Source organism: Brachyhypopomus gauderio, chromosome 15 (genome assembly GCF_052324685.1).
Source record: "Brachyhypopomus gauderio isolate BG-103 chromosome 15, BGAUD_0.2, whole genome shotgun sequence".
Classification (NCBI taxonomy): Eukaryota; Metazoa; Chordata; class Actinopteri; order Gymnotiformes; family Hypopomidae; genus Brachyhypopomus; species Brachyhypopomus gauderio.
The window spans coordinates 204,407-224,264 of NC_135225.1; the positions used below are offsets into that span (position 1 = coordinate 204,407).

The 19,858-nt window shown below is 43.3% G+C and overlaps 1 protein-coding gene across 2 annotated transcripts in view; it reads left to right on the forward strand.

Moving 5' to 3' along the window:
• hhip (hedgehog interacting protein) overlaps positions 1-19,858 on the forward strand; it is a 50,423-nt gene that overhangs the window by 19,804 nt on the left and 10,761 nt on the right. For both annotated transcript variants that reach the window (XM_076975644.1, XM_076975646.1), the window contains 7 exons: positions 54-205; positions 1,702-1,875; positions 3,624-3,767; positions 4,024-4,145; positions 5,819-5,942; positions 7,857-7,987; positions 8,841-8,925. In XM_076975644.1, the coding sequence (XP_076831759.1) occupies positions 54-205; positions 1,702-1,875; positions 3,624-3,767; positions 4,024-4,145; positions 5,819-5,942; positions 7,857-7,987; positions 8,841-8,925 (932 nt within the window). The remainder of the gene's footprint in view (positions 1-53; positions 206-1,701; positions 1,876-3,623; positions 3,768-4,023; positions 4,146-5,818; positions 5,943-7,856; positions 7,988-8,840; positions 8,926-19,858) is intronic.

The window sequence follows — 19,858 nt, forward strand, 5'->3', positions numbered from 1 at the left end:
AAAAGGAACATAATTAACTTCTGGATTCTTTGTGCTCCCCATCTGACCTGCAGGGAGGAGATGAAAGGGGTCTGCTCAGCCTAGCATTCCACCCCAACTACAAGAAGAACGGGAAGTTGTATGTCTCCTACACAACAAACCAGGACCGCTGGGCCACTGGACCTCATGACCACATACTCCGGGTGGTCGAATATACAGTGTCCAGGTAATTGTCAACCACTTATATGTGGCTGTAATCTGGGCCTGGACAGTTTGGGGGTGTTGGGGTAAACTTTAACCCTGTTAAATGCTCCAGGAGTGGCTGGTGTTATTTTTTGTGTGGTTTGGAAACAAGCGTTTGGCTGCCAAGTGCCTACTGAAATATGCACTGGGTGTTTTTACAAAGTCATGTAATCACAGCATATCACTGAACACCAGTGATGCCAGTAATTAAAAAAACAAACCCATATTAAACTTTAAGTATTGCTTTTGCTTTTATTGATTTTCACTTTTCTTTTATGTATTATATATATATATATATATATATATATATATATATATATATATATATATATATATATATATATATATATATATAATTATAATCAGACAACTACATTCATTCTATGTTAAGACACTGAGACACACAGCACTCTATATAATGTGTGTTAAAAATACTGTGTATATTATATATATATATATATATAATTATAATCAGACAACTACATTCATTCTATGTTAAGACACTGAGACACACAGCACTCTATATAATGTGTGTTAAAAATACTGTGTATATTATATATATATATATATATATATATATATATATATATATATATATATATATATATATATATATATATATATATATATATATATATGTGTGTGTGTGTGTGATAATACAGTGCTCAGTCTACCTTCCTCACCTTTGTAGCAGTTTGGCTGTTCCTCACTCAGTTTGTAGCTTTCTTACACAGATGTTTCTGTTTCAGATGACTGTTTCACTGAAACACATGGAAATGAAAAGTTAAACATAAGTTTCGTCATAAAAAGTGAATTTTCCTGAAGAAAAACTGCAACAAGATAACTCTTAGACTAATGAAACGCAGTTTTTTTTATTATTTTTTTTATTTAACCTTTATTTAACCAGGAAGTCCCATTGAGATTCAAAATCTCTTTTACAAGAGAGACCTGGCCAAGGTAGCAGCCAAACCACAGATACAATATAAAAATACAAAATACAATACAATACAATATAAAAATACAATACAATACAATATAAAAATACAGAGAGTCTCAAGAAGAACAAGCACAAGTCTCCATCATTACATTCTTTAAGGCAGCTTTAAATCTATTTAAGGACATGAGTGTTTCTATTTTAAACACTTTTTGTAGATTATTCCATCCCCAAGCTGCCGAGTAGGAGAATGCAGTTTTTCCTAATTCAGTTGACACTCGTGGTACATTAAAAAGCAACCACTTATTAGAGCGAAGCTGATATGGACCAGAGCTAACAGACAGATGATTACAAAGGTACACTGGAGGTTTGCCAAGTATTGCTTCATAGATAAAGATATACCAATGTTGTTGTCTACGAATTGTTTTCATAATTAGCGTGAACTTGAGGTTAATGAAGAAAACACAGATAATTTAGCAAGACACAGTAGGTAATACCACTTGTTTGCTTAATTATATTTTTGCTTGATATTTTACTATATTTAGGAAAAACCCCAATCAGGTGGACACCAGGACCACACGGGTCTTAATAGAGGTGGCAGAGCTCCATAGGAAGCATCTAGGAGGGCAGCTGGTGTTTGGACCTGATGGACTCCTCCACATTTTTCTGGGAGATGGCATGATCACGTTGGATGATATGGAAGAGATGGATGGTCTGAGGTCAGTGTTCTGCATATTGTACATGTGGGTATCAGATCAGCACTGAGTGACAGTCCAACACCGGAAGGCCACAAATCTACAGGCTAATTTAACCATTTTCAATATTTGCATATGTGGCAGAGCAAGACAGACATAAAATGAGTTGTCTCTTTCAAACTAGACAGACTCATTATCCAGATTAAGCTTATTTGTTGAGATCTGTTTATTTCTATTTAATGTATGACTTTTTCTAGTACTGCAGATGTAGATATGACAAACAAGATTTTCTCTTTAATTCATCAAAAGGAACAAAATTGCAGTTTGTTTTTAAGTAAAAGGGATGGTCATTCCAGGATTTTGGTACATTTCAGGGGTGGTCACTTCTGAAAATTTGATCTTCAATTTGATAATTTTAAATCATATATTTATAATCTACAGGTTATAAACTATCAAAAAGTTTGATTCGTCAATCTCAGATATGGAAGAAGTTTTTTCTTTATTAGATTGGTGTGCAGTAAATTGGTATGCAGTAACAGGGTTGCGACTAACAGGGTTGCAAATTTAGGCTAAGTTGTGGTCTACCCCAGGAACAGATGCTCACTGTAAAATTTAGCTATGTATACAAGATCAAGGACAAATATGGTTATATAAGTATATAAAGTAAATTTTGACTCTACTCAATATTAGTCTTACAATATGAGGAACAGGGTTGCATTCACTGAGTGACACACACAACTTGGACAAACATATTTGGAAAAAAACCTTGAAAATTGTTAGAGCACTTACCATTTTTCTTGCCATGTGGGCAGGAAATGTCCTTGTGATGCAAATTCCTTTGTGCTAGTACACAAATATTTTTAACCCTTTCTCTGCCAGATAAAATTCCTTATGGTAACAGGGCTGCGCGCATATTGTGGGACACAACTTAATAGTGTAAAAACTGACATGCAATACAATGTAGACCAAAGAAGTTGTTTTCATAAGTAAAGGAGATGCATTTCAACAATATACAATAGGAAGTAATTTATTTAGAACTTATTTTAATTGTTAAATTTGGCAAAGGAGTTGGTCACCCAATGTGTGGGACAAGAGAAAATGGCCATTTTTTGAGGTGGTTCAAAGGTATTCGGTCTTTTGAATAATATCTAAGGCGCTTATTTTTCCACCAAATTTTACAGTTTGTCTTATAACAAGTACAATGTTAAAAAAATAGTCATTTAGATATTTTGGATATGTACATTTGAAATTTAAGTGGTGGGACAGGAAATGTACCAAAATCCTGGAATGACCCAAGTATGTAACGGCGAGGAGACGGCAGCAGGCTAAGCTACACTTTCAATAGCGCTTTAATCAACAAGGAGTGGCAGTGCAACTAGTGCTAGACAGACAGACACAATATTATATATATTAAATACCTTATTATATATATTAAATACCTTAACAGAAACAAGAACTAAGTGCAACACATAACGATAAAAAGACAAGCAACAGGTGAGACGGATGAACACGCACATAGAACCACACCCAAAGGAAATACATATATGAACATAAAGAGACGCAGGCTACATATACACAGTCCTAAAGGGAGGACTCTGGGGCTGTAAAGTGGCAAAGTTAACACCTCAAAATACTGATTATTTAAATTATCAATAATTTTTTATCCAGATTAGAAACTAAAAGCACTAAAGGCTCAGGGCATATAAAGGTAATGTGATTGTGACATTTGCCATAATTCTGTTAATCTGTGATGTGCTGTTTTGCTACTGCAGTGACTTCACTGGATCGGTTCTGAGGGTTGATGTGGATATAGAGTGTTGCTCCTCCCCTTATGTCATACCCAAGAACAATCCTTACTTCAACAGCACCAATCAGCCACCAGAAATCTTCGCTCATGGGCTGCATGATCCTGGCAGGTGGGTGGCACACCTTTTCTTTTTGATCTTGTTAGAACACAGGAGGTGGTGATGATGATTATAAAATCACAGTTAAGCAAAACCATTGCATTATTCCTCCGTAGGAACACCTGATTCAACACTAAGAGGATAATAATTAGTCAGATTATGTTTCCTACTACCTCATAGACAAGTCCATGATCCACAACGTTACTGGAAATCATGCACTCTATGGTCTGGTCAGCTCAAGGTCTCCCTAATCCAGATCTTCTTGTAGGTGTGCTGTGGACAAGTTTCACATGGACACCAACGGGACCCTCCTGATCTTGTGTACAGACTCAACTGGAAGGAACACAACAACAGGGAGGGTTCTACAGATTATCAAAGGCAGAGACTATGGTACACCTGCACTGCTTGGGGCACTCTAAAACACTCAACATCACCGCGGAGACACATTAGTAATATTTACGTTAAATGTCCATTGACCTGTGCTTTAGAGACAGATGTATAGGGGCAGATGGAGGCGGAGAGAAGGGAGATCATATTGAATGTTTCTCCTGTAATATTACATATTTCTCAGTGAATCAGAATATTTGAGTGGGGAATAATGTATTGCGGGACTTTTCACCTATTGGGGATTCAGCTGGATAGTGAAAACATTATATGTATTATTACTTTTACAAACTTATTCTTCTCTTATTAAAGAAAATTACATGACAAACATGTTTGTTTCTCCGAGAACAAAACAGCAATGACTCAGTGGTTCAAGCATGAGTTCCTTCAGAGTGTAAGAACATATTCTTTGGGACATCCCCTCTGAAGCAGGATAGAGACTCTGAGTATAAATACTCATACCTGCTGCCAGGGGAAAGTGAATCTGTGTCCATTAATATAATTTATGGCTATCAGGTACAGTGAGTGTCGCTATGTTGTACAGTTAATGCCAAAATTTTGTGGACACAGACAGCTTGTCCTTAGATCAAGTTTATGTTGTTTATAAGCATGATTAAAAAAACCTCATTCCCCATAATGCTAATGCTTTACTGGCATATTTCCTTAAAAACTGACTCGTGGCCATTTAGTAGACTTGTCAGCATGGATCAGTAGAGTCACAGTGTGGAGTACAGTAGTCATAGTGGAGTAGAGTAGTCACAGTATGGAGTAGAGTAGTCATAGTGGAGTAGTAGCGTAGTCAGTGGAGGAGTAGTCACAGTGTGGGGTAGAGTAGTCATAGTGTGGAGTAGAGTAGTCATAGTTGAGGAGTAGTGTAGTCACAGTGGAGTAGTAGAGTAGTCATAGTGGAGTAGTAGTGTAGTCATAGTGGAGTAGTCACAGTGGAGGAGTAGTCATAGTGGATTAGTAGAGTAATCATAGTGTGGAGTCACAGTATGGAGTAGTCATAGTGTGGAGTAGAGTAGTCATAGTGGAGGATCAATCACAGTGGAGGAGTAGAGTAGTCATAGTGTGGAGTAGAGTAGTAATAGTGGAGGAGAGTAGTCACAGTGGAGAAGTAGTCACAGTGTGAAGTAGAGTAGTCATAGTGGAGGGGTAGTCATTGTGGAGTAGTAGTTGTGTAATACAGTAAAACTGTAAACTGTATAACAGAGTAATACACTTAAAAATGTAGAGTAGTGGTGTGTGAATGTGGAGTAGTAGAATCACAGTGTGTAGTAGTCACCAGTGTCAGTGTGTAGTAGTCACCAGTGTCAGTGTGTAGTAGTCACCAGTCACCAGTGTCAGTGTGTAGTAGTCACCAGTCACCAGTGTCAGTGTGTAGTGTGTAGTAGTCACCAGTCACCAGTGTCAGTGTGTAGTAGTCACCAGTCACCAGTGTCAGTGTGTAGTAATCACCAGTCACCAGTGTCAGTGTGTAGTAGTCACCAGTGTCAGTGTCAGGCCATATTCCATCCAATAACTCTCTTTTGGACCTTAAATGTCAGTGTAAATTTCCATAAAGTGATGACTTGGCCTATATTGAGAAATGTGCAGCACATTTATTTAGACGACCTGCGATGCCGTATCGTTTGTGGCTTTTACAATTTACATGCGTCATTCTGTGTTTTCCCACAAAGAAAATGAAGCATCCATCTTTGACCTGGGGTCTATTAATGGTGCAGTCCCAGTAGGTGGGGTCATCTACAGAGGCTGCCAATCGAGGAGACTTTATGGAAGTTATGTATTCACTGACAAAAGCGGGTATGTAAATTGCACGAAATGTAAAATGGGAATGTAAATTGCCTGTAATGTAAAGTGGGTATGTAAATTACAAGTAATGTAAAGTGTGTATGTAAATTGCCTGTAATGTAAAGTGGGTGTGTAAATTACAAGTAATGTAAAGTATGTAATGAAAAAAAAGTTTCAGTGAAACTTAAGATTCTGTTTCCTGCCAGATCAATTCCAGGTTCAGAGATTAAAAGTCCTCACCAGGATTTTGCTCAGGCTTCCTGGATTGTGTTGATTCCACTAATTTTACCTGGATTGCTAATTAAAAAATCTAGCAAGCTTGAGCAAAATCCTTGTGAGGACTTTTAATCTCTGAACCTGGAATTGACACCACTATTTATAACACCAGGCAGCAAATATATATAATATATAATACTTTTTATGTACAACTCCAATGTGTTTGTAAGTTTTCTTTCATGCATGGTGACAGCAAGTTTTACAATAAGTACATATTATTTATTCACAAAATAGGTCTGTTATTACACAGAATATGTGAAAACCTTTCAAATGTATTTGGTCAACATTCCTTTTCAGTGTCCAGCATCAGTCTGGAGATCCACATTTTTTGGGACTGTATACAGTATACAAACTATACAGTACATAATGATAGTATAGTATGAGTATAATATGAGAGTATACTGGAATAAAAAAAAACATGGGTGATAAAGAAATTTCTGAAAATCTTTGGATTCAGGATAGGGGTGGGCAATATGGGAAAAAAAATTTAGCACGATTTTTTTGCATAAAATCACGATTTCGATTTTTTAATCACGATATTCCATCCAAAAAAATGGTGGGCTACAACGCTTTCTTTCTAAGCAGATTTTAATGAGTGACACTGATAAAGTGCACTATTGCACTAAATATACAATATTTCCCAGCACATTAAACTTAAGTTAAATATTTATACATATAGTCGAAATGATTCGAAATAATTAGCTTTTTTTAATCACATTATTTAATGGTTGTTTATTTTCAAAACGCCCAATCTTAACGTCTTCACGTTCTCTCATGTTTCGTCCTGGAATTACAAGAGGCTCGTATTTGTTAACGTAATACAAGAGAACTGTTCAGTCAGACAGCTATTTGTTGTGAAACGATTCAAACGAAGTAGTTACAATTTCAAGCATTTTCAAGTACTTTAGCCTAAATTCCAGCACTTTTCAAACTTGAAACACAAAGCAACATTAAAATTGGTCTGGTAAATGTTCCTTCCTATGTTCGAGGGGTGTTTCTTTATACTACCACATATTGTTTCAGACAACACAGCAAAGAACGCGGAGTGACGCGGCAAGTTTAACCTGTATAAATGCTTCCGCCGTTTGTGGGGGTTCGCGTGAGGTGTGTGGAGTCGCGCGCTATGGTCACTCGCGAAAGTATAAACCACCGAGGCTGCAGCTTGTGAGGTGGCTGCCCCCGCTGACGCATTGTTTCACTTTCTGCATATTCCTTGGGATGCCTACATCTCAAGTGATTGAATAAATTTGTTGTACTGGCATCGGACGTTTTTACATGTTCTTTGCACACCTTACATATCGCTGAAGTTTGGTCTTGGTCAGTGGAAGAAAATCCGAACCAATTCCATATTACAGAGTTAAATTTCCTCTTTGTTACCAGCTCCTCGGTTTGGCTTTCAGCCATGGTTGTCCACTTTTAGTTTTTACAAACACAACATGGAGGCGTGGAAGACGCACAGTTCGCTGTGATTGGTCAGTCCTACTCCCTACATCACCGGGAACCAGCATTTAAAAAAGTCATTGCGCTGATTGGCAAAGGCAATCTATACGATTTCTCTAATTTGGTATTCTCTACAGGAAGCAAAATGATTGTTGACCCAAAGCCCCAGGGCACAACATGTTAACTGTGACCTGTGTGTTGGTATTTCAGAAACTTCAGGGTTCTTCAGAGGCCTGCGGAGGACCGGCCATGGCAGGAGAGACCACTCTGTCTGGGAAGCAGTGCCTCGTGTGGCTCCTCTTTGGTAGGACACATCCTGGGGTTTGGTGAGGATGAACTAGGTGAGTCTCCCTTCTCTCTTTTATATTAACTAACTTAAACCCTTTCCACCATTCAGGATAACAATGGTGACTTCCAAAGGGAAAAACATTCAGTTCAAATATCATATTTATACAGATTATAGAGAGTGGAAACCCAATCCCTCCTCAAACTCCTACTCCAACTCCTCTCCTCCATGTCAAATTCCTGTGTCATAAAACATCTTTATCTTCCTGACAGAGAACTTCTGACGAATACAGACTGGTTTGCAAGCAGTTGTATTATTAGTGCCGAAATCAGAATCTAAAATAGTCCAAGTCCAGGTAATCCGTAAAAAGCACAAGCCAGGCAAAGTACCAAAAGGGATATTTCAAAAAGAAGACGTGAGAGTGGCAAACTAGGTCCAACCATAAAACAGTCAGAAATAACTGACTCGGTCTGCTCATGAGTCAGCAGTACTTCACGAGGACTAAAGGGACAGGTAGGTGTTTAAATCATGAGTCAGCAGTACTTCACGAGGACTAAAGGGACAGGTAGGTGTTTAAATCATGAGTCAGCAGTACTTCACGAGGACTAAAGGGACAGGTAGGTGTTTAAATGCAGGTGGATGAGTAGCAGGTGCAGTTAATACTGTGGAGATGAGGAATGTGGCAGCTGTTGCTGTGAATTATGGGAGCTGTAGTCTCTGCAGGGGATTCTTCTGGCTCTGCTATTAGTCTTCAAGGTCTCAGTTTCATCATCAATCTGCCAATTTCATCATCAATCTGAGATGAGGAATGTGGCAGCTGTTGCTGTGAATTATGGGAGCTGTAGTCTCTGTGACGGGACTGTGTGACAGGAAACACTCATCTGCACAGGTGTATTTCTGTTTGCCAGGTGAGGTCTACATCCTGACATGGCAGAAAGGTTTGGCTGTCCAGTCCTACAGTGGGAGGCTCTACAAGCTGCTGGACCCTAAAAGGTTGAGTATATTTGATTCAGATTATGAGGCTCAAACCACTGGAATTTCTGGAAGCTCAGTCATGCACTCTTATTATAAAGCAGTTTAAGGGTTTTAAACTTCAATAGCACTAATTCATCAAGGGGTAGGATTAGGGTTGGGGTTAGGGTTAGGATTAGGGTTGGGGTTATTCTCTATTCCCCTGATGTGACACTCAGCTTTCAGAGCTGCAATAAACATCATTAACTTATTTGGCTTTATTCTGTCACTGGCTTTCTGCAGTTGGGTCAGCTTATGATGAGAAAAGTGAATTTATTTAAGAATAAGAGTCTGAACATAGCAGCCTTTCTAAATTCTTTGTCTCTAAATACATTACTCTATCTCTATACTATCTCTAGGAGCAGGGTTAGGGTTCTCCATGGTTAGGGTGCCAATCATTCTGCCTCATATGCACACAAAGCCCATACCTCTCTAAACAAATCATACAACTGCCTTAGCCAACACACACCTAGGCCATAATTGGAGAGTAAGCGTACTGTTTCCAAATGTTAGTGTAACCAGTTTCTAACACCAACACTGTCAGGGCAGTTCAGGCGTCACTGGGTAACTAGGAAGCATGTGTGGTCTGCTGGGATTTTTCCTGAGCTTCACACCTGTCGTCAACAGCAAAAATGTTTTTCCTGGGACAGTGGATACGTTTGTATGTCAGTTAGAGTTCAGAATGTGAACCCACCCCAAAACCAGCATCGCGCAGTCACTAGCCTGCTCATCTCAGTCTGTTGGGTTCTGTTAATTCTGACAAATATATATATATATATATATATATATATATATATATATATATATATATATATATATATATATATATATATATATATATATATATATACACATTTGTTCATGTCAAGCCAATGACATGAAAAACAACTCATCTAATACAAGCACACCAACCATACAACACAAATACAACAACGATACAACACAAATACAAAAACCATACAAGAGGAACGCAAACATTTCATCCATACAAATATCTTGCTAAACTAGCGATATATGTGCACACTTAAACTGCAACTAATATATTGTTTGAGCAGGCAGATATTGCAACAGTCACAGCCAAGTCGTTCATGTCTGGAATTCAAACTGATCATATGTAATACTTGGGTTTTTCTTTTCTTCCTTTTACAACATTTTTGCCACTTGGGACTTTAAACCTTCCACTTAGCAAGTGAAATTGCTCCAAATACTCCAGGAGAAACAACAGCAAAGAAACAAGGTTCTGTATCACTTTAATGTTACCCCTAAAACCTCATGTGAATTCCTGGGCTGTTTTCTTTCTTTCTTGTGGGAAATACAGTCAGAATCAGGTCCTTTGTGATTATCTGTAGGTGCTGACAGTGCCACCCACGTCTAACCCAATTAATTATGCAGCAGATGTTTCCACAGTACTGCCTGTCCAAGCCTTAACACTCACTTTTTTATTTATGTTTTCTGGCATTGCTGCATTTTTCCAAGGAACAATTCTTTCCACTATCGATTGGGGATGTTTAGTCTGTATAACACACTGTGTTGGGTGTGCTATTACACACACCCTGTCAGTTTGTGGAACCTTGTTAATAAATGGACACCACTGACTTAATTTGCAATGTGAAGAGGGGTAGATTGTAGGTTGGGGTTAACACACTCACCCAAGTGTGTTGGGTTAGGGTTAACCCCTTACCTAAAAGTGTTGGGTTAGGGTTAGGATTAATGGTTAGGGTTAACTTGTAACCCAAGATTGGTGGTCTTGTATTGATGTGTTTGAATCTCTTGGGGTTCTGTATTGTGTGCGTGGATCTCTGCGGTAGTCTTCCATGCTGGCCTTTAAACACCAACATCATGTTTTGATTGTGGATCCATCATGTTGCTTTACTGAAAAGAAGGGTTTTGGGCCCAGACAGAGGGAATGTATCACATCACCTCAAACGTTCAACATGTTTCGATAAACTTGTCACGCCAGGGTGTCTGCATGTATTCACATGTGTTGGCGGGGCATTAACCTTGAATAACAAATAGGTTGTGTCTCACTGAAACATGTGCATATGCACATCCAACGTAGACATTACAGCGTTATGTGACTATATAGTAGCCAGTGGCAGTGATGAAGACAGAACAGTGTAAACATCTACAGTCTCATACAGATCAGTTTCAATTAATCTGAATATTGCAAACTGTGCTAACTGATCCAACACATTTCAATTACTTTAATTAATTAATTCTTTTGTGCAAAAAAATCTGATATATTAAAACATACTTAGGGGAGAAATGCGAGTTGAACCATTGTCCCCTTATATTCTGAGTTTGATGATATTTGATTTATTTTTATTTTATATATAATAAAAGATGTGCTGTAGAAAATGTGGAACCCAATTGTGACGTCTTAGTCACGAGTGAGTGTTGGTACTCAGGGAGTTTATCAATCAATCAATCAATCAAATTTTATTTATATAGCGCTTTTTACAACAGTTGTTGTCACAAAGCAGCTTTACAAGTGCCGAGTCCTAGCCCCCAGTGAGCAAGCCAAAGGCGACAGTGGCAAGGAAAAACTCCCTAGTTTTTTTGCATGAGGAAGAAACCTTGAGAGGAACCAAGACTCAGGGGGGGAACCCATCCTCCTCTGGCCGACACCGGTCACCATGACAACAACAACAATTTAGACAGAAAGAAGAGAAAGAAAAGGAAAAATATGTAATAATGTCCATCATGATGTATGCATCCGGTTAGGCAGGAGGTGGCTGGCTCAGGATGGATCGCTGGTCTCCTCATCTCATTAATCCTCAAGCAGGCGGGCAGCCATGTGGAGAAATGAAACAGGGAAAATTAGCTCTGTATGAGGACATATACAGGACAGGTAAAATTATAAACATTTCCGGAGTGTGGCAGCAACTCCGGCATTTAGTTAAATTATTACAGCCTAGCTAAAAAGGCAGAACCAGAAGGTAACATAGGCTTGGGGGCATTCTGAGACAATGGCATCCGTCCACTGCACTGTCAACAAACTTGAGTGACCACGAGCAGTGACAGGACGACAGCACCAGCGCCCCAGTCTACCATAAAACCCTTCGTCTATGAACCCCTGGATCTGTACTTTTATCTAAGGGGGGATATTAATTATCAAACGCTAAACTAAATAAGTGGGTTTTCAACCTAGACTTAAAGATTGTGACTGTGTTGGAGTCCCGGACGCATTTAGGAAGATTATTCCAAAGCTGGGGGGCCTTACAAGAAAAGGCTCTTCCCCCTGCTGTTACCTTATTAATTTTTCGAACTAATAAAAGACCAGCACCCTGTGATCTTAGTGGGGGTTCGTAATAGGAAATAAGTTCCTGAAGGTACTCAGAAGCAAGCCCGTGCAGTGCTTTATAAGTTAATAAAAGAATTTTAAAGTCAATACGGAATTTAACTGGGAGCCAATGCAGGGCTGATAGGACTGGACTGATATGCTGAAATTTTCTAGTTCTGGTCAGAACCCTGGCTGCGGCATTTTGAACTATTTGAAGTTTATTTAGATTCCTATTTGAACATCCTGACAGTAGTGCATTGCAGTAGTCTAATCTAGAGCTAACAAAGGCGTGCACCAATTTTTCCGCATCATCCTGTGATAATGCATTTCTTAATTTAGCAATGTTACGGAGATGTAGAAAAGCTATCCTAGTAGTATTATCTATGTATTTATCAAATGATAGGTCAGAGTTGAGTATGACGCCTAGGTTTTTGGCTACTGTGCCAGGTGTAATGGGGTAGCCTGCGAGATTAAGCATTAGATCTGGAATTTTCTGTTTTGAGGCCTTAGGGCCCAGAAGAAGAACTTCTGTTTTGTCCTCATTAAGTTGGAGGAAGTTTAGAGACATCCAGCATTTAATATCTCTTACACAGGCCTCAATTTTTCTTAAACTGAGTTTGTCATCAGGTTTGGCTGATATGTAGAGTTGAGTGTCATCTGCATAGCAGTGAAAATTGACACCATGTTTGTTTATAACTGTGCCCAGTGGTAGCATATATAATGTAAATAATACTGGTCCTAGAATGGAGCCTTGCGGGACCCCATATTTAACTTTTGTACGTTTGGATGGAATATTATTGAGCTCTACAAACTGATAGCGATTTGTTAAGTAAAAATGAAACCAAGAAAGGGCTGTGCCAGAGACTTCTAACCTTTCTAGCAAGATCCTATGATCAATTGTGTCGAAAGCTGCACTAAGATCAAGAAGCACTAACAGCGATACATAACCTTGATCTGAAGCAGGGAGGAGGTCATTTGTTACTTTAACTAATGCTGTTTCAGTACTGTGATGGGGCCTAAAACCAGATTGGAACTTTTCAAATATGTGATGCCTATTGCAGATATAGGCATAATTGCTGGGCAACAGCTTTTTCTATGATCTTAGATATAAATGATGTGTTTGAAATGGGTCTTTAGTTTATTAATGAAACACACAAAAAACAGCTAATTTGAGTAGAATCAAAAAAGAATAATTATCGTGAGATATTAACGTGCCGGTCAGATGGAGTCCAGCAGGTTATAGACCATCAGCACGAATCACTTGACTCAGACACCTGGTTAAATGGGGAGAATCTTTTAAGGCCCAAGTGAAAGGAGTAACTATTAAACTGGTAACTGGGAGCGGGGAAGCACACGTGTGTCGTGATGGTAGCGGGGAAGCACACGTGTGCCGCGATGGTAGCGGGGAAGCACACGTGTGCCGCAATGGTAGTGGGGAAGCACACGTGTGTCGTGATGGTAGCGGGGAAGCACACGTGTGCCGCGATGATAGCGGGGAAGCACACGTGTGCCGCGATGGTAGCGGGGAAGCACACGTGTGTCGCGATGGTAGCGGGGAAGCACACGTGTGTCGTGATGGTAGCGGGGAAGCACACGTGTGTCGTGATGGTAGCGGGGAAGCACACGTGTGTCGCGATGGTAGCGGGGAAGCACACGTGTGTCGCGATGGTAGCGGGGAAGCACACGTGTGTCGTGATGGTAGCGGGGAAGCACATGTGTGCCGCGATGATAGCGGGGAAGCACACGTGTGCCGCGATGGTAGCGGGGAAGCACACGTGTGTCGTGATGGGTGCATGACAGTCAGCAGGGCATGCAATTGGAGCTGCTGAAGTGGATGTCTGTGAATGTGTGGCAGGCGAGGTGGATGTGTTTGTTTTTTTTTTTAAACATCTTTATTAAGGTTTTCTACTTTATACAAAACATACTGCAATCCAAAAACCCAAGGCACAAACTGAAATAATACAAAAAGTCTCCCCTAAAGGCCTGAGCTCCATGAAAGTGTCCACCTAGTATAAAGGTATAATGACTCATGAAGACAGAAAGTCCTTGTAGTGTAATCCACTTTAAAGGGGAAAAAGGAAAATACATACATACATAAAAAATTTTACAGAATAAAAACAATAACACTAGTAATGATGACAATAATAATAATAATGACAATAATAGTGATAATAAATTAGAGTAGAATCAAATAAAATAAGGGGGGGGGGGGGGGGGGGGGCTCATTTCAAATTCCAACAGTATCCCAGCCTTCTACTTTAATATTATTACTTTCAAGAAAGTCACAGAATATGTACCAAATCCTCCAAAACTTGTTTAGCTTGCCTTTTGTGGTGTAACTAATTCTCTCTAAAGCAAAATAAAAACACATTCCTTTCAGCCACTGCGCCAAAACACAGAACAACTCTGTTTTCCATTCCTTGGCCAGGCAGCGCTTAGCCTCTGTTGAGCTCCATAGAGCCTCACCAAAAGTGACCAAAACAAAAACTTTATAACATTCTTAGTTGGATACTTGTAAATGCTTACTTTGCAATGCTGTCACCGTCCATTTTGTTGTTATCTTAACTGGCCATAGTCAGCAAAGAAGAGAAAGGGGGATTTCTCCATATGTCACTTCAGTCACTAGTGTCAACTTGCTCAGTGTCAGCTCACTTAGTGACTATCAGCTGCCGAGCGAACTTCTCTGCCTCCGATGCGTTCTTGAACTGTCGTCTTCCCTGGAAGGTGATTAACAGTGTCGCAGGATGAATGACACCGAAGCGCGGTGTTGGTTACGAGAGGGCAGCCAACTGTTTCTTCACCGGATCAAAGACCTGCCTCCGTTTGCGTAGGCTAGTGGAGATGTCAGGGAAAAACAGAATCTTCTCCCCATCGTAGTTTATCTCGCCCGCATCTCTTGCAGATTTCATGACACGTTCCTTATCAGCGTAGTTTAGAAACTTCATCATTATCACCCTCGGGCGCACAGGGAGTCGGTCGTTGTCAGACTGCAACTGCACACTGCCTATTCGATGAGCCCTTTCGATAAGTAGTGGTTTTGGGAACTCACCAAGCACTTTGGGGATCATGTTCTCAAAAAAAGCGCATATATCAGTCCCTCATTTTCCTTCAGGGAGGCCAACCAGTCTAAGATTCGAGCGTCGAGGTGGATGTGTGTGGTGTCAGGCATCTGCTTTTCTGGAGGTTATTCTTTCATTATCAAAATATTTTTTCATTTCTTAATTCCACAAATATAATGGCAAATCCAACGTTTGGTAAACCCCTCATTTTCTAATACTTCTTGCTCCTTGAACTTCAAAACATGGTCAAAACCTTAACCCTAAACATTAAACATTTCAAATATTATTTATTTATTTATCTGTCTTTAACATAATGGGTTTGTCACGGAAGACAAAAATCATGTGTGTGTGTGTGTGTGTGTGTGTGTGTGTGTGTGTGTGTGTGTGTGTGTGTGTGTTTGTGTGTGTGTATGAAGAGCGGGACAGACACATACGCTCTAATGTATTCTAATGTATTCTAATGCATTCACATGTTCTGGCCCTACCTCTCTCTGTGGCTCATCCCCTTCACAGCAGTGTTACTGAACAGCTACTATAATACACAGTAAAATTTCCTGATGTATGTAACAATGCAATACATAGTGAGACAATAGTGAGAGATGAGAAAAAGTACAGGGAGGTCCCGGTGATGAGAGGAGGAAGAGGAGGAGGAAGAGGCCCAGTTGTACACCCCCCCACAGCTTGTGCCACTGAACTGATATTCCCGTTTAACATTAGTTATGCCTTGAGGAAGATCCTAAGATTGCTGCATAATAATTTTAACGGGGGAGAGTTATGTCTGGGGTATCTCACTGATCACTAAGGCTAGATGTTAATGTCCCCTTAAATCCTCTGTACAGGATGTAAGCCACGCGATGCACGGAGCTGTAGAAGAGAGATCCAGTAGGAGGAGGTTGGTGTGCTGGCTGGAACAAAGAGGCCCGGGTGGCCTCTCACAGAGCAGTAGTGTCTGGAACACTCTTAAACTAATAAGCCAGGGCCCTCCTTTAATTTATCAGTCTATGTTTTATGCGAGTGGCCCCCCAGAGTGGATGCATTCCCACAGTGCCTGTTGACCCAGCTGCCTTTGTTAAGGGCCACAGCAGCAGGTGTTTCCAGGGCCACCCTGACAGCCACACACAGTGCTCAGTAGCACTGACCCAGTCCTCTCAGTCCTCCTGGGACCTCCCCTCTCTCTCTCTCTTTTTTTTCACCCTCAATCTCTGTTTCTTTCTTTTCCTCATTTTCTCTGCCTGTTTTGTTTTAACTCAGTCTATCACAACAGCACAAAAACAGCCAGAGTGTAGATGAGAGAAAGGGCTGAAAGCAGTACTGGAAAACCACCCCTCACCTGCCCCTCACACCACTCACCTGCCCCTCACCTCACTCACCTGCCCCTCACACCACTCACCTGCCCCTCACACCACTCACCTGCCCCTCACACCACTCACCTGCCCCTCACCTACCCCTCACCTCACTCACCTGCCCCTCACCTACCCCTCACACCACTCACCTGCCCCTCACCTACCCCTTACACCACTCACCTGCCCCTCACCTCACTCACCTGCCCCTCACCTGCCCCTCACACCACTCACCTGCCCCTCACACCATTCACCTGCCCCTCACACCACTCACCTGCCCCTCACCCCACTCACCTGCCCCTCACCCCACTCACCTACCCCTCACACCCCTCACCTACCCCTCACACCCCTCACCTACCCTTTCACCTGCCCCTCACCTCACTCACCTGCCCCTCACACCACTCACCTACCCCTCACACCACTCACCTACCCCTCACCCCACTCACCTGCCCCTCACACCACTCACCTACCCCTCACACCCCTCACCTGCCCTTTCACCTACCCCTCACCTCACTCACCTGCCCCTCACCTCACTCACCTGCCCCTCACACCACTCACCTACCCCTCACACCCCTCACCTGCCCCTCACACCACTCACCTGCCCCTCACACCACTCACCTACCCTTTCACCTACCCCCCACTCACCTGCCCCTCACCCCACTCACCTGCCCCTCACCCCACTCACCTGCCCCTCACACCACTCACCTGCCCCTCACACCACTCACCTACCCTTTCACCTGCCCCTCACCTACCCTTTCACTTGCCCCTCACCTACACCCTCACACCACTCACCTGCCCCTCACCTCACTCACCTGCCCCTTACCTCACTCACCTGCCCCTTACCTCACTCACCTGCCCCTCACCTACCCCTCACACCACTCACCTACCCTTTCACCTGCCCCTCACCTCACTCACCTGCCCCTCACCTACCCTTTCACTTGCCCCTCACTCACCTGCCCCTCACCTACCCTTTCACTTGCCCCTCACCTACCCCTCACACCACTCACCTGCCCCTCACCTACCACTCACCTCACTCACCTGCCCCTCACACCACTCACCTGCCCCTCACCTACCCCTCACACCACTCACCTACCCTTTCACCTGCCCCTCACCTACCCTTTCACTTGCCCCTCACCTCACTCACCTGCCCCTCACCTACCCTTTCACCTACCCCTCACACCACTCACCTACCCCTCACACCACTCACCTGCCCCTCACCTGCCCCTCACACCACTCACCTGCCCCTCACCCCACTCACCTGCCCCTCACACCACTCACCTGCCCCTCACACCACTCACCTGCCCCTCACCTACCCTTTCACTTGCCCCTCACCTCACTCACCTGCCCCTCACCTACCCTTTCACCTACCCCTCACACCACTCACCTGCCCCTCACCTCACTCACCTGCCCCTCACCCCACTCACCTGCCCCTCACCTCACTCACCTGCCCCTCACACCACTCACCTGCCCCTCACACCCCTCACCTGCCCCTCACCTCACTCACCTGCCCCTCACCCCACTCACCTGCCCCTCACCCTACTCACCTACCCCTCACACCACTCACCTACCCTTTCACCTGCCCCTCACCTCACTCACCTCCCCTCACCTACCCTTTCACTTGCCCCTCACCTCCCTCACCTCACTCACCTGCCCCTCACCTACCCTTTCACCTACCCCTCACACCACTCACCTGCCCCTCACCTACCCCTCACACCACTCACCTGCCCCTCACCTCACTCACCTGCCCCTCACACCACTCACCTGCCCCTCACACCACTCACCTGCCCCTCACACCACTCACCTGCCCCTCACCTCACTCACCTGCCCCTCACACCACTCACCTGCCCCTCACACCACTCACCTGCCCCTCACACCACTCACCTGCCCCTCACACCCCTCACACCCCTCACCTGCCCCTCACACCCCTCACCTGCCCCTCACACCCCTCACCTGCCCCTCACACCCCTCACCTGCCCATCACCTCACTCACCTACCCCTCACACCACTCACCTGCCCTTTCACCTAACCCTCACCTCACTCACCTGCCCCTCACACCACTCACCTGCCCCTCACCCCACTCACCTGCCCCTCACACCCCTCACCTACCCCTCACCTACCCTTTCACCTGCCCCTCACCTCACTCACCTGCCCCTCACCTAACCTTTTACCTGCCCCTCACCTCACTCACCTGCCCCTCACACCACTCACCTACCCTTTCACCTACCCCTCACACCACTCACCTGCCCCTCACCCCACTCACCTGCCCCTCACACCCCTCACCTACCCTTTCACCTGCCCCTCACACCACTCACCTACCCTTTCACCTACCCCTCACACCACTCACCTACCCCTCACCCCACTCACCTACCCCTCACACCACTCACCTACCCTTTCACCTGCCCCTCACACCACTCACCTGCCCCTCACCCCACTCACCTGCCCCTCACACCACTCACCTACCCCTCACCCCACCCTTTCACTTACCCCTCACACCACTCACCTACCCTTTCACCTACCCCTCACACCACTCACCTACCCCTCACCCCACTCACCTACCCCTCACACCACTCACCTACCCTTTCACCTACCCCTCACACCACTCACCTGCCCCTCACCCCACTCACCTGCCCCTCACACCCCTCACCTACCCCTCACCTACCCTTTCACCTGCCCCTCACACCACTCACCTACCCTTTCACCTACCCCTCACACCACTCACCTACCCCTCACCCCACACACCTGCCCCTCACACCACTCACCTACCCTTTCAAATCAAATCAAATCAAATTTTATTTATATAGCGCTTTTTACAACAGTTGTTGTCACAAAGCAGCTTTACAAGTGCCGAGTCCTAGCCCCCAGTGAGCAAGCCAAAGGCGACAGTGGCAAGGAAAAACTCCCTAGTTTTTGCATGAGGAAGAAACCTTGAGAGGAACCAAGACTCAGGGGGGGAGCCCATCCTCCTCTGGCCGACACCGGTCACCATGACAACAACAACAATATAGACAGAATGTAAAAGATGCAATAATGTCCATTTAGACAGAATATAAAAGATGTAATAATGTCCATCATGGTGTAGGCATCCGGTTAGGCAGGAGGTGGCCGGCCCAGGATGGATCGCTTGTCTCTCCTCATCTCATTATTCCTCAAGCAGGCAGGCAGCCATGTGGAGAAATGAAACAGGGAAAATTAGCTCTGTATGAGGACATGTACAGGACAGGTAAAATTATAAA